The sequence below is a fragment of the Protopterus annectens genome, chromosome 14.part0 (genome assembly GCF_019279795.1).
Source record: "Protopterus annectens isolate FY-2018-M chromosome 14.part0, PAN1.0, whole genome shotgun sequence".
NCBI lineage: Eukaryota > Metazoa > Chordata > Ceratodontiformes > Protopteridae > Protopterus > Protopterus annectens.
The window spans coordinates 836,629,369-836,644,371 of NC_056748.1; the positions used below are offsets into that span (position 1 = coordinate 836,629,369).

At 36.9% G+C, this 15,003-nt stretch overlaps 1 protein-coding gene across 4 annotated transcripts in view; it reads left to right on the plus strand.

The window, feature by feature from the left end:
- Positions 1-15,003, plus strand: part of LDB3 (LIM domain binding 3) — a 740,470-nt gene that overhangs the window by 322,524 nt on the left and 402,943 nt on the right. For all 4 annotated transcript variants that reach the window (XM_044056591.1, XM_044056595.1, XM_044056593.1 and 1 more), the window contains one exon: positions 14,595-14,767. In XM_044056591.1, coding sequence (XP_043912526.1) covers positions 14,595-14,767 — 173 coding nt within the window. The remainder of the gene's footprint in view (positions 1-14,594; positions 14,768-15,003) is intronic.

Consider the following 15,003-nt stretch of genomic DNA (forward strand, 5'->3'; position numbering starts at 1 on the left):
ATAACAGAAAAAAGGGAGAAAGAAAACGCAAAATGTTTACTGTCAGACAGTAGCAGATAATGATCTATCATCTTATTGTTTAATATTTGTGGGTGGGACAAATGATAAAACCTAGGCAACGTTTTTAAATATTGTCTGAATTCACTTAAATGTTAAATAAAAAGACAGATTTTGCATCATTATGAACAATAAGACAAATGTAATATATGGGTGCATTTTGACAATCTGCAATATGGACAGTCAATCTATTTGGCTGATAGTAATTCTTAGTGATTCACCAGAAAATAGAAGAAGTTTGCAAGGGACAGGGAAAGTTGGAAGAAATAGAAACAAAGCAGTGTTTACTTCTGCTTCCGTCATTTAGAGGCTGGCACTGAGAGTACTTGGTGCTTACCATGACACTTGATATTAACAATGCTTAGAAAGATGCTTAGCAATTAAGCACCTTTCTAAGCATTGTTAATATCGGTTCTCACAACACAGTACTGCTTAACTAGTTTTGTCTTTTTTCCGACATTGGAGCATAATCATGACTCTCCAAGCACTAAAATATTTTTTATAGTATTTTAAGGCAACTATTCGATTTATACAGTAATGTACTGCATGTAACAGTTTGACTCTGATGTAAAAGTTGGAATGGAAAATATGGCAAATGAATCATCTATATTATTATACTGTAGTGCATGGAGCACTGCAATTATGCACCAAAACTGGTGAAAAGATAAGATTCTTAAATACCTTTCTGATATCAGAAAGGTGGTACCAAGTTTTTGTTAAGCATCTCTCTCTGTTTTTAACCTCTAGTGTCATGCTAGAGTATTAACATCAGTCAGGGGGGACCACAGAAAGAAGTGCAGAGGGATATGTTAGAAGATTAAAACATGTTAAACACTTCATCATCCTTTTTTGAAAGCTGACTGTTTAACTTGTTTTAAAGCTCTTTGTGGTTTTTCCCACCATCCTTTTGTGGTGGTCATTCACTGTGTGGCAGCAGTAAGAGTATTCCATCTTTCAAAGCTGTAAAACACTCAGCGCTCCTACACTTTTCCCCCATAAGTAGCACATGGGAGCAGGTAAAGCTTCATGTTATACAGACAATTATGATGGTGTCTCTGCCATCCTAACATTGCTGGTCATGTACTCCAGATGCAGACATTAAGACTCATCTTTTGAGTCTTGTATTCTAGGCAAATCTCTTGACATCTAAGTATGGGGTACATAAATTGTCATTACAGATAAGCATCTTTGTGACTGCCTCCATGACTTTTCAAAGAATACTGGCCCTGCTGTTGGGTCTCCTATTTTGGGGTCTGATATTATCCACATGAAACATTTTCATATTCAGCCCAGACATACAGTCTGCTTAAGTGACTTGCACAAAGCCATATATACTTTGCATATGGAAGCCAAGGGATTCAAACCCTGGACTATAGAGAAGCAGCTGGCTAAGAGTGCATAGCCAGTGGATTAAGGCTATAAACCTTAAAGGGGTTTCCGCTCCCCAAGGTGTTGAAACCTTAGACTTAATTGTGTCAAGAGGAAGGTGCAGAGTTGAGTTGCCTGTAAGGGGCTGTGGGAAGTATTACCCTTACTAAAACCAAAGTCAGCTCTCTGGCTTTAGCCATCTTCTTTCAGCTGACAGTGCATTTTGACAATCTGCAATGTGGACAGTCAATCTATACCTGCTTAACTCTGACTCGGGAATAAATGACAAGGAAATGACAAGTATGATCTTCTGCTAACCAGGATTGACAAGATATGTTAAAACGCCAGTAATAAAATTCAAAAACAGTGCAACACCATTTTTCAAAATTGTAACATGAAAATTTATTAAGAACAATTTTAAGTGACAGTCGATTATTGAAATTACTAATTTTCACTTAACAATTGTAGAAGGGATGGCAGATGGCAATTAAATCTAAAAGCAATCTACTCTTCAAATCGTACCCTCTTGGGCCTGAAGTCACTCTCCTTTGATTTTTGAGGGGAACATTAAGATGCTGGCTTGCAAGCTTTTGGGAATTGTTGGGAGGTACAGCAGAATGTTAAATAGCATCAGCAGAATTTCTCCAGAATTCTGACAAATTGAAATTTGTTACATCTTCTATTAGAATCGTGTGGGAAAGTGAACCATCTGGAGGATTTTAAAATATACAGTAGTTCTTAACAAAAACGATTTTCTTCAGACAAAGTTTTTTTTTTTAACGTCAAATTGTTTTGTTTCTGATATTCATTTGTATAATTTACAAAACAACAAAGATGAATAAATAAATAAATATATCTTGCAGTGAGTATGTACAATATCAATATTTCTCAGCTGAAGAACTCAATTCTTTACTTCCATTCTTTTTAGAAATTGAATATTTTTATTTAACTTATTTTATAGGTGAGGCATACTTAATGCATCCATCAATAAACTCCATGGATAACAGACATAAAACAAACTGATCCTTCTGGTTTACAAAGTGCCTTAGGTTTCATTTTGCAGGGAAAAGAATTCCTGAACTTCCTAATGGGGGTTGGCACACCACACATTCTACATGTACATTCCACTTTGTTTTAACATTATAGAGAAAATACCCATTGGGGAAAATTACCTACATATATGTACAGATTTCATTACAAGATGAAATTATACCCTTTATTATAGTGAGGGAGAACCAAAGGGCTTAAGAGTGGTAGAGAAGGATGAAAAGAAATCTTGCAGAAAAAAATACCAATGAAGTGACTCTACTTTCATCTAGTAGGAACTGCATTTTTAATTAATTAATTTGTTATATGAGTAAGTGAACAGATCTCAGACCATTTTCAGCAATGACCTGAGCTACAAAGGCAAAAACAAATGTAATATATGGGTGCATTTCATTTCACTGAACACTTTTTGCAAGCATTTGTTTTACCCAATGACTGTTTTGTCAAATGTCCTATTTGTTGGAGCTGGTAAGTGGGTTTGTATTGGGATAGAAGAATGTATGCAGGTGTTTGCAGGTTACAATTAAAGTAAGTTCTAGGTAAGGGGATATATTTAATGTTTATATCGTGTGTGTTTTTATGTAGTGCATGTCCGAGCTGTCCTACGTAGTGATAGTGTTACAAAAAGTGTTTTTTTCTAAGGTGAAGTGTAGAGTTAGCATGCATTACTAAGGAGACACATGAGGGCAACCCCCCCTCCTGCCCACATAGTAATGCACGCTAGCCCTAACTATTCCCTTGCCCCTAACTCTAACCTTATACCTTAGATTTTCAGTAAAACTAGAACTATTCAAATTAGGTGTGAATGTTGTTGTAGGGTTTTAGTTTAAAACTTACAAAAGGAAATAGTTTTATTTTTTTGGATCTTTGTAGGTTTGATGTTTGGGTACTCAGTAATTTGATTTTTCAAAATGTTTTAGACAATCTTATGTTTTGAAGTTTTGACATTTCAAACAATCACACCCAATACATGCTTCTTATAGATAACAACTAGATATCAGGATTGAACTTCAAACTCTGCAGCTCTGAGATGGAGATCCTAACTCCTACTTACTGCCATTGTGGAAAGCTATAGCTCAATAAACAAAGAAGAAACAATTGGAGCATAATTAGATGGTATTACAAAGCAATATAAAAAGGCTGGGTAGGAATCTATGAAACCCCAATTAGATGTACAGGAGGATGGTAAGGGCACTGTTGGTTCCATAAAAACATGAATTAGTGACGAGACTATGCGATGTTTAGGAATGAGAGAGTGGAGAGGGCACTGCGTACATCACAGAAGGGCATCAAATATATTAGACTAAAGGAAGCAGCTGCAGGAAGGGTCAGAACCTCGGACATGCATTGAGGCAGTTAAAAAGAGGAAGTGGGGAGTGCTGGTTAATCAATACTGTATCAGCCACTGGATATATCAAGTGAAAAAGGTGAGCAAAGGGAGGCTTGTGGAATGTGTTAGGAGAAGGGGTTACATAATATTCTTCTGTGATTTATAGCTTGTGCTCTCTCTTTTCATATTTAAACTAGAGTTGGAGCAGTCCAAAATGATTATTATGACTTTTTTGAAGCTATCTTGGCTCCCACACATCTGGCCATCAACTGTGCCTACTGTATTTCCTCAATCAACAAGTCTATGTATCTGTCTTTCTCACCTCTCTCTGGACTAATTCCAGTTAAGGCATGGGACCAGTGAGTAAACGGGGGTGTCCTAGGACAGTATTATACTATTGCCATAGAATGTTTCTAACCTATTCATTCCTCAACACTGTACCCACCCAATAACACCCAAAGGGTGAGACACACAATGAGCAACAGTGTGAGACCATCTGTAACTTCCACAAGGGGCCGACACTGGAAGATTGGAATCACTGTCCCAGTAAGAAGGCACAACTAATTATGATGTCTGTATTAGCATGGTAGAAGAGCTTGAGAAAATACTGTAAGCCAGGTTCTTAAATAACAAAGTCAAAATCTTTTTGTCAGGATGACCAAGATCTTGAACTGCACATGTAAGTAATAAATGAAATCAAACAAAATCCATGTGCAGCAGCAGCCCATTTCAGACTGGTCTTGGAATTTTAATAATATTTGCACTTTCATATTCGATTACTGTGGTTTATGTAAAACATACAGTGCTAAATTAACCAAAAATGTATGCTGTATTTTTTCTGTAACAAAACAAAAAAGAGGCAGAATACAGAGGTCAATGCAAAGGCACATTAAGACACAGGTAAGCCACAATGCTTTTAAAAGCATTTGGTAATCTCAAAGCATGCTGGGATCTATAGGCACAGTCATCACGTGCAAACAGTTCATTTAATGTTGTTGGTTGTGCCCAAGTTGTGAAACTTTAACTCTGTACATGCAGTATATCAGAACTTATGGTTTTAGACTGCTAATAAGGTAATTTGGAAACAGCCAACTTGAATAGCAGTGACTAAACAATGGTAATGAAGACACGAGTTAATTTAAATCACAGCACCTCATGCCAGAAGTTTTTGTGTTGTAACAGTGTTTACAGACATGTTTCTCAGGAACCACTTTCACTATTCATTTCATGCTATGAGTCTCAATGGAGTGTGGATTAAAGAATGCAGAAGAAAATATCTTTATAGTGTGACTGAATGGCACTGATGACACAGCCTGTAGTCTTTACACAATAACATGTCTTATTGACAAACCACTCCCCTCTTCCTTAACTTTGTTTTTCATGGTGTCATCCACAAATATTTATTTGGTTCAGTATCCCAAATGTGACACTCAGACACATACATCCACCAGCATACAAATGCCTGTGCTCACACATGCATATGTGAGTGTGGAAACTATCCACAGCCTTCTCGATGCTGCTTTAATGTATTATTTAGTGCACTGTTAGACTTTTCTTTTAGTGTTACTATGTTCTGTCTATTTTACTACATGGGTGATCTGAAGAGCTCAAAAGAAAGAAGTTGATCTGGTAAAAAATGTTTAATGTTGCTTCTATAAAGGGACACATTACTGCTGAAGACTCTCACAACATTTCTCTGCCTATTCTGGTGCAGATGACACCAGCTTCTCAGCAGGTTACTGCCCCTTAAATTCCTCACATTAAATTAAGGTCACAATCTGTTTGCCCTAAAATTAAACATCACCATCGAGTGGGCCAAGGAAAGCTTCCTAAGAAATTTAATTGACCTCTTTCCCAGCACCATACATTCTGAAGTTCTCGAGAAGACTACCCCTAAATTTGTAGAGAAAATGAGACTTCTGAGTTATTAGTAAAATCTTGAGCTTCAGTTTGTGTCTGCAGACTTACTGCTATAAGTAGAACTTTCAGTGTCCTTTAGCCTGCCATGAGATGCGTGATCTGTCTCACTACTTTGCACTACACAGATTATACTGGACACCCTGACAGCTACAGATACTGAAAGGGAAGCACTCTACCACATAGTATCTTTTAAGAGATCATCAGGCCGATGCAAATTACTCCAAAAAACAAACAACAAAAAATGTGGTAATGTTAGATTTGCAATGTAACAAGACTGCAGGTAGTTTAAAATTTTCTCGGACCGAAGTGTGCATGTAAGTATGTATGTATGTATGTATGTGTGTATGTGTGTGTGTTTGTGTATGTATATATATATATATATATGTGTGTGTGTGTGTGTGTGTGTGTGTGTGTGTGTGTGTGTGTGTGTGTGTGTGTGTGTGTGTGTGTGTGTACATACAAATACACACACACGTTATGGAAATGCACACAAGTAATACATTTACTAGAGTTCACCTTTTGCCATGGCTAAAAAAAAAAAAAAAAACAGGTTGTGGTATGAGCAGCCTGGGTATTAGAATGCTTGTGTTAAAATATTTAAAAGGGAGTCTGACAAAACAAAATCTGTGAATACTAACTCCTGCACATAAAAAGTGCAACAAAAAAAAAGAATTTCACATCAGGGTGTGTTTCGAACCCTGTCTGACTACTGAGGAGCAGTAAAACTACCTTACTAGTGCACTGTTATTAAAATAGGAGATAATAGCATTCACATATGGGGGGCTTCAATCACGATTACAAACATTGCCACTCTGACAACAAACATTTCCAAGCATTACTGAATTTCCATGACCAAATTAACTTAGAGTTCACAGACCATCATATTCTCCAGCTACATCTGCATGTAATGCAGATGGGCTCAGCTTCAAGTCTGCTTGCATGCTTAGCTCTCTAAATGTTACAAACTTCAAGCCTAAAATGAATAACAAATCAAGAGAATATGATGCATTTGTAACTGGGACCAACTTCTTTCCTAAATGTTTAGTAAAATAATACATACAATTGCATGAGGGTAATAAATGACCAGAAAATAACAAGTACTTTAGCCAAAGATGGTAAAAAATAAATCTGCATCCTTTTTAGACACAGAAAGTCACATCAGTCATGAATGTCTGAATACTGCTAGTAGAGCTAAAAGACAATTGGTGGAGATTGAAATCAATTAAGTGTGATTATTTAGACTCAAAGCAAGACTAAAGCAATTCCAGCATTAAAAGGCATTAACTACCAGATCTTAATAAAACCAATCTGAAAAACGTTTGTGCTGAAACACCCTGCTAACCATCCCAACAAACCAGTATAACACAAAACATAATCTCACAAAACAGTGTGCTGTAGTTCACATTCCAAATATTTCTCCTTAAGGAAAAAGAAAAAAAAGGGCCTTAAAATGCATTTTGTGCACTTTCGTAAATCTGTCCCGTCCACACACACACACACACACACACACACACACACTCACACACACTGCTATTACAGCCTTAATCCATTTTAGAGTCATGGGGGAGTTCAAGTCTTTCACATCAATGACCAAGCACAAGACCAAAAAAAAAATCCATGGATTCATCCCATCCCATCACAGGATGCATATACACAGCATCCATACCTACAGGCAGTATTGCAGATTCATCTCCTTGGGATATGGAAGGAAAATGAAACATTTTTTAACCCTTGCATGGACACGGAGAAAGTGGTGCAGATGCAACATAAAATGTACGATATACAAGCCTGTATACCATGTTAGCATAAAGTTTGTCAGTTTCACTGACTGTGCATCCTAGAAGGAAACCACCACTACTTCACATCCTGGACCAATGGATACCATGAGGATCTATCTGCTCATCCTTGCAGTCATACCAAGGATCCCACCTTGCTAACATCATGTACACTAGCCTCCACTACTGAAATGGAAAAATGGAACGTGCATGTCATATGGAGACCCTGTTCTCATTAACTTATCCTTTATTTTCTAGGTGTAATACCTACAAGCATCCCTGACATTGTATTTTCATTGTTGCATTCTGACCTTGTGTCATTTTTCCTAAATCTTTACCAAATTATAGTGCCATGGGAATCTCCCTCCAGATCTGAAGTCTCTACTTGGTTCTTATAATTTTATAATCCATTATTATTTCTTAACAAATTAATTATCAGCCTTAATTCTTTGTTGCAGTTTTCCATCAAAATGTCTCATTGTCCTTAAAGCTGAGCATATTATTATACTTATTTTTTTCCCTTTTAATAATTTATGTCACAAGAAGAAACAAAAAAAGTGGTTCTAGTGATGCGGTTGGATCCTTATTTAGTATTTTTCAGCCCATCAGCATAACATCACCATGTCTGCCTCAGGGGTTATGCTGTCATAAATGTCATTCATTATGCTATAAGACAGAGTTTTGTTTTCTGCCTCTGTATGCATAGGTGCAAATGAATAGTGAAACCAGTATGAAAGATGTGTATCTTTACAAAGACTATATAATTTTCATTGCAAGTATATTCTTCAGCTATAGCCTTAAGCAGACATTTTAATCTCCTCAGAGATGATAATGACGCAGAACTATTAAGTTGTCAGTGACTACTCTTTTTTCAAGGCAAAATAACAATATATTTAATATTATCCATGCAATTAGCTCCACTGCATACCAGTTATTTTAAGATGCACCAGATACATCATTTCAATGAATGTTCCACTTCCAAAAAAATAGTGTCAGAGACATGAGAGGGTATAAACATTGCTCTGTGTCTGGCAGTCATCCCAATGGGAGCAGTTTCATCTCTTAGCTTTGCTGCAGATGTACATTAAACAGTTTTTAATCTTTGAGAAGGTTTGAAAGTCTGCTTTAAGGCAATATAGTGGTAAATATATGTCTACAAGTTATATTTGGAATGTTTATCTCACATTCTGACCTTGTTTATATACCAAGAACCAAGCATTTTATTAAGTAACTGCCTTATTGTCTTTCCTTGTTTGATAATACAGTTTGCTGATTGTATAACTGATTATATTTGTCAGTATAAATAAGTTGCGTTTGTTATCACATGCTCCGATTATACTCAGATAGACTGATGAAAGTTTAAGCAAGTTTACAACTGTTGCATGCTTTTTCAAGAACTTCATTTTTACAGAGGCAAGGTTTATTGTGCAATAAGAAATAGTTAACAAAACTAGTGCACTGTCTTTATTTGCTTTCTGGATTTTTTTAACTGCCATTTTTCTTTCCTGGGAATAGCTTTATGCCTGCACATGTACAATATATTTAATAGAAAGAATGTTTAGGAAAAGGAGTTACAGGACTAACCTTTAAATACAAAGCTGCAATTAAGACAAGTTATGGTACTAGCATTATTTTTCCCATTAACAAACATTGCTTCTGTTCCCATCTCGTTGAATCAAACATTCACCCCCCCAAACATACTCACTCTGCTCGCTAAAAATGTGATAAATAGGTCATGTAGCATACAGTTACTTAAATCCAAAACAAATTAATGTATTCCATTAAAATACTATACACAGACTATTGCATATAATGTGACAGTGGCCCTTTGTGGATAGCAAGTCCACAGTGAATCTGTACAACCCACAGAGAATGTGATCCTCCTTGCCTTGTGTACTGAATGACAGTAAAAATCATTATATCTAGCATAAGTGAATTAAGCTTATTGCGCCTATAATGCAGCTTTGTGGTTTGCTAATTATGCTCTGCTTATACCACAAGATGTCCCCTTCCACCAAAGTTCTACATTTAAATGTCGGTGTGTGATTCCACTGAAACTGTGACTGAATGCCATGTATGAGGGAAAACCGACACCTTTCTTTCTGCCTTAATGTAGTTTGGATAGTTTGTGTCCCTGATAAATGCGGTCCTCATAAAATGTGCTACCAATTGATATGTATTACATGGTTTTAATTGATTACATTTTAATCCATAATATAGGTAAAAGTCCCAAAATGCGAGTACATTTAATAACTCAAGAAAAACTTGTAAATGCTAAATAGTCAAGAAATACTGTTGTTTGCCCATGTTGCAAAACAATAGACTTCTAGAAGCAATCTGCCGTGATTCTAAAAAGCGTCCGAGTTGAGCAGACAGTAAAACAACCTGTAATAGAGCTATGCATGCCTTTTCATTTCATCAGGACCACAAGACAAATGAGGCTGCTGGTCTTGATTTATGAAGACCACTGTCTGATTATTTCTGTCATACGTACTACCTAAATACTAAGGTGCTATCCTGACGTGGAAGTCAGTTTTCACATTTGCTTCATACAGTACTCTAAAGCAGCAGTACATTGTGTAGTGAAAAAAAATGAAATATTACCTTCACTCAGCACTGAATTGTCTGTTATCTCCTGACCTGTAAAGTGCTCTTCAGTTTACATCATAATATACATTGTCGCACACAGAGAACAATGATTAGGCTCCAGTATCTGGAAAAGGACAAGTCAGTTAAGCTTTTCTACAGAGTGTGACACAATGTTATAAGTATACCCTGCTTTAACTGCTAAAATCTTTTACTGCTCTAGGCAGTTAAATCTGCCAGTACTGATCAGCAGACAACAGTGACCGAATAAAAAACAAATGTGTTTGTGTCCCTAACTTTCTGTAACATAAGAAAGTGTGTTACTCCCTTTCTGACAGCAAAACATTTAGCACTTTTTGTGACTAGTAGTACAGGGAGCAGAAAAAGCTCCAATGCACTATAAGGAATTGTGATCAGGTCTCCAATCATAACCCTTTATTATTCGTTCACAACACAGATGCCAAGATTCACCTCTCGAGCAAATTTTATGGTATCCATGTCTTGAACAAATAATAAGCAGGTTATGATCAACGACTCACTCATAATCCTATATGCTAGCAAATTATTGCATACTTGCAAAGTATGGGCAGGTGCTGACATCACTATGAACTAAGAAATGAATGCTGATATTGACTTATGAAGTGTGTGAATTTACCTGTATTACTGTGCGTGTCAAGTCACCACATTTAGATGTGCACTGCTCACCTGCATTTCTTTGCAAAGCTTTACAATATCTGCTCTTTGCCAGTTTCATGTACTTTGCCTTTAATCTTTGTTTTTTTCCTCAAAGTGCTGACATTTGGCACTTAAAAGTGTCACGTGAAATTTGATTTTTTTTTCAATCCGAAAACCTTTATTAAAATTTAAGGCCTAAAATCATCATTTACCATTCTATTGCATGAAACAAGTCACATGAATACTATTCAGTGTATTCCGGTGAAATGTTTACAAGTAAAATGTGAATTTTGCCACTGCATTTTGCAGATGTACGGCCTACAGTTTATTTGCATTGATTGCAGTCATTAAGAGCTGCGCTGTGATATGATCACAATATTTCCTACCCACTGCTGTTAATCATATGCACACATAAAAACTTATAACTCATCAGTTATGCAGATGCAAAAAAATTGGTTGGGTAGTGGAATACTGAGAAATCCTTTATTTTACTTTCTGTAGTTCTTCACTTCCATTTCCTTATTTATCAGTTTTAAAATCACTCAAAGCATATGAACACTACTGCAGCTGTCAGTGTATTCCAGTTATTTAGAACTTTCATCATTTTTAAACTTGCACTGCTTTTCCTGTTTTGCAGTTTCATACACACCCACCAAAAGTCTTTTCTACCTGCATAAATCTCCTTACAGATTTCTGTGTAATATCATATGACAAATATTATACCCTAAACTGGTTTCTACAACTACATTTTACCATACCACTTATTCTTCCTGTAAATTGTATTTGAGTATTTTCCTGTTCTTCCACATATTTTTCCATGGTGCCCACTGCATTTGTTTATCATGTCCACATCTTAAGTAGCCATCCCTCCTCATATAATCTCACCCCCACCTATTTATAGGCTTACTTATCCTGCATTTCAGGCTACATTCTTTCATTGTCTCTGATTCTAGAACCACTAACCTTATGTGCAAAAAAAGTATTTCCCCATGTCTGACATTAGTCTGCCATCTACCATCCCTCCACCCTCCTCAGTTGTTGACCTGTCCCTTAACCCCATCATATAACCCTCTCTCTTCTGTCTTTCAAAATGTACATGTCCTGTGTCTGCAGTTATCCTCTAAACTTCTGCCTCCCCACCTTCCAGACCAACTTAGAATTCTGCAGTCCCCCATATCTTCTCGATCAGCCTCAAGTCCTTTCTTCTCTAAAGCCTATAGAACTGTACTTAATAGTCTAGATCTAGCTTTACCAGTGATCTCCATATTGGCAAAAATGGCATCCACTTTCACTGAAACCACCATTTTTACTACCTAGTCCATCATTTTCTTTGTCATCACCATGACATCTTTCCCAGGTTGCATGATTGAGGTCAGTATTAATAATCACTGCTGTATATCTCTTCTTCTGTCTTTAGTAGACCTGCCCTCATAACCTATAAATTATTCCTATATTCTCTGTTCAGACAGAATAACTGTGTTTCTTCATATGGAATCATAGTTGCTGTCTGTCTATATGTCTGTCTGTGTACAAAAATGGCTTCAGCATTTAAGACTAAAGTCAGAAGCCTATCTGACTGTAGCTTGAATTTGTATGTCAGCATTTGATATCACAGGCAGTTATGTTTTCAGCATGTGATGTCATATGTAGTATGTCAGCATTTGATATCACAGGCTGTTATGTTTTTAGCATGTGATGTCACAGGCAGTTATGTTTTCAGCATGTGATGTCACACATAGTAAATGAGTAGCATGCTTTAGCCTAGAAGTGATGATCGACACATCACTCCTACTTAAGGCTTCTCTGTCCTGCTCATAATATTCATCCTACAACTTAATCAGTCACTTTCACAAAATCTATTTACAGATCCAGAATGGGAAAATGCTCATTTATTATTTCCATATTTACCAGAGATTACCAGCACAACACTAATATTGCATAAGCAAACATGCAGAGTTATTTGTCTCTGACGGAGGGCTGGTGCTGGTGTGGATCTTAGGGGAGTCCTGGGAAAGTCATGCTGGCAACTGTTTCTGCTGGTTGGGAGGTATTTCATGACATACTCTAATTTTTTTTACTCACCACTCTTCCCCTACATTCATCTATTCCATTTAAGGGATAATTCCCCTCTACGCACCATGTCTTCCTTTAGGGAATGCCTAGACAAATGCCCTTCTGCCTGGGATAAGCATGACTATCCCTCCCTGACAGCCCTTCAGATGCCAGAGCTGCTAATCAAATGCAGGTCACCTGGGTTATAGTAGTAGGGCATTAGCCGTCTATGTCATTGTGCTGGCCAGCTTTGCCCAGAATTCTTAAGCAAAGAAGCTGAGAGGTATGCATGCTAGTGCTGAAAGCAAATCCTCCTTTGCAAGTGTCCTTGAAGTACTTAAAAGTCTGTCTTGTTGTCTTCTCACTACTGTTCTTTCATTCATCTGCAGTGCATACATCAAGGTGTTCTCCAATCCCTTTGTACGGCTTCAGAAGCAGATGACACCTTTTTGTTGCCCTCTTTTGAGGTGCCTATGTGCTCCTTTTGTTCTTAAAGAGGAATTGTCCAGAACTGCTTGCAATACTCAGAACTGGATTTACCAGCTGTCTCTACAGAGATAATAATGTCTTGTTTTCTACTTGTAATGCCCATTTCTCGGCAGCCCAGTGTTTTGCCAGTCTTTCTTAGCACATTGTCAGACTGCTTGTATATCTTTAGCTATTGTATGTCTTTCCTTTTCTGAGTTTTTCCATCCAGATACCGAGATTCCTTTTTTTCACTGTCACTGCCAAGTTCTAGACCATTATTTAAATCTTGCCAGCTCTACTTTCAGTTCACTTTATTGAGTAGCAGCCATGTAGGATAGCTTGGCGACATCATCAACAATGCACAATTCTCCTCTATATCATCTAGAGTGTCACTTGTAAAAACATTACTAAAGACCATACCTTACTACTGCCTCCTGTGGTACCACACTAGACATTCTTTCCCTAGAGTGAACACTATTTATCGGGATACTGTGTGTTATATTATTTGGCCAACTATTACACGCTTGTTACCACAGTAGGACCCAATTCAAAATTTCCCATTTGTCCACTAATCTGTTATACAACAACCCCCATAAGTGCTAACATTAGTGTTAAACATTAGAAGATATAACAGAACAAGCATTCTGACAAAATAAAAAAGAAATAAAAAAAAATTATTATATGTTTCTCCTGCTATAGTTTTTGACATATGTAACAGTTACATCAGATCAAGGGTCCATCTGTTCATGTTGTCTAAAGTAGCACACAAGTTAGGAGATAAGGACAAAACAGTAAGTTTTAAGAATTAAATCTAAATGTATATCAAACATAAAATTAATAGAGAGAAATGTCTGCTGCATTTAAGTACTTCTGCTAAAAGCTATTCTGTTTGGTTCATATGACTTATACTTAGTGGACAACCTTTTTGTACAAGAAGCTACCTGCCCAGTAGACTGTTTTGTCAAGATATGTGACCTGACAGAAGATTATGGTAGATCACCTGTACTGCTAAACTATGTAGACTGATGACAAGCCTCTTTAATGTGAGTCTTATCTCGTTGTATGCACCCTCCTTCAAAAATACTTTAGCAGCCACATATATTTTACTACCGCTATAAACGCTGTACTAATATTTTTCCCATTTCTTTTAAAGAAAAAACAGGAACCATGTAATTTTACAGCTTTCTTTTTCCCCAAAAGTCAGTTCTAGGGGTGATATCTGAAATGACTGGGGCAGTTTTACTGCTTTTTTTTAAAACACAGTGGTGATAACCCTCATATGGCAGTTTCACAGTGCACCTCTTTCTGCATTACAGTAGCCTGCCAGTTAAAGATCCCCTCGTAGACAGTGCTTCTCCAGTCTATCAGGCTGTAATTAAGAATCAAGCCAAGCCTCAAGAACATGAGCAGGATGAGTGGGCACGCCGTGCTGCCAATCTGCAGTCCCGATCCTTCCGCATCCTCGCTCAGCTCACAGGAACAGAGTGCTGTAAGTATCAAGCTTTATTCATTTAATCAAGTGTTGTATCTGTTGGTTTATGTTTGCTCAGAAGTATTATCAGGTACTGACTCTTTCTTTAAATCAATACTTTTAAGGCTATATTCAACATTTACATTTAAAAGAAAGGAGTTTGCCATCTTAAGATTGGAAAATTCACCAATATACCAATTTGCATTTTGAAACTTCATTGAATGTTCTTAAAATCTGAAGTGCCTGCTTAAATG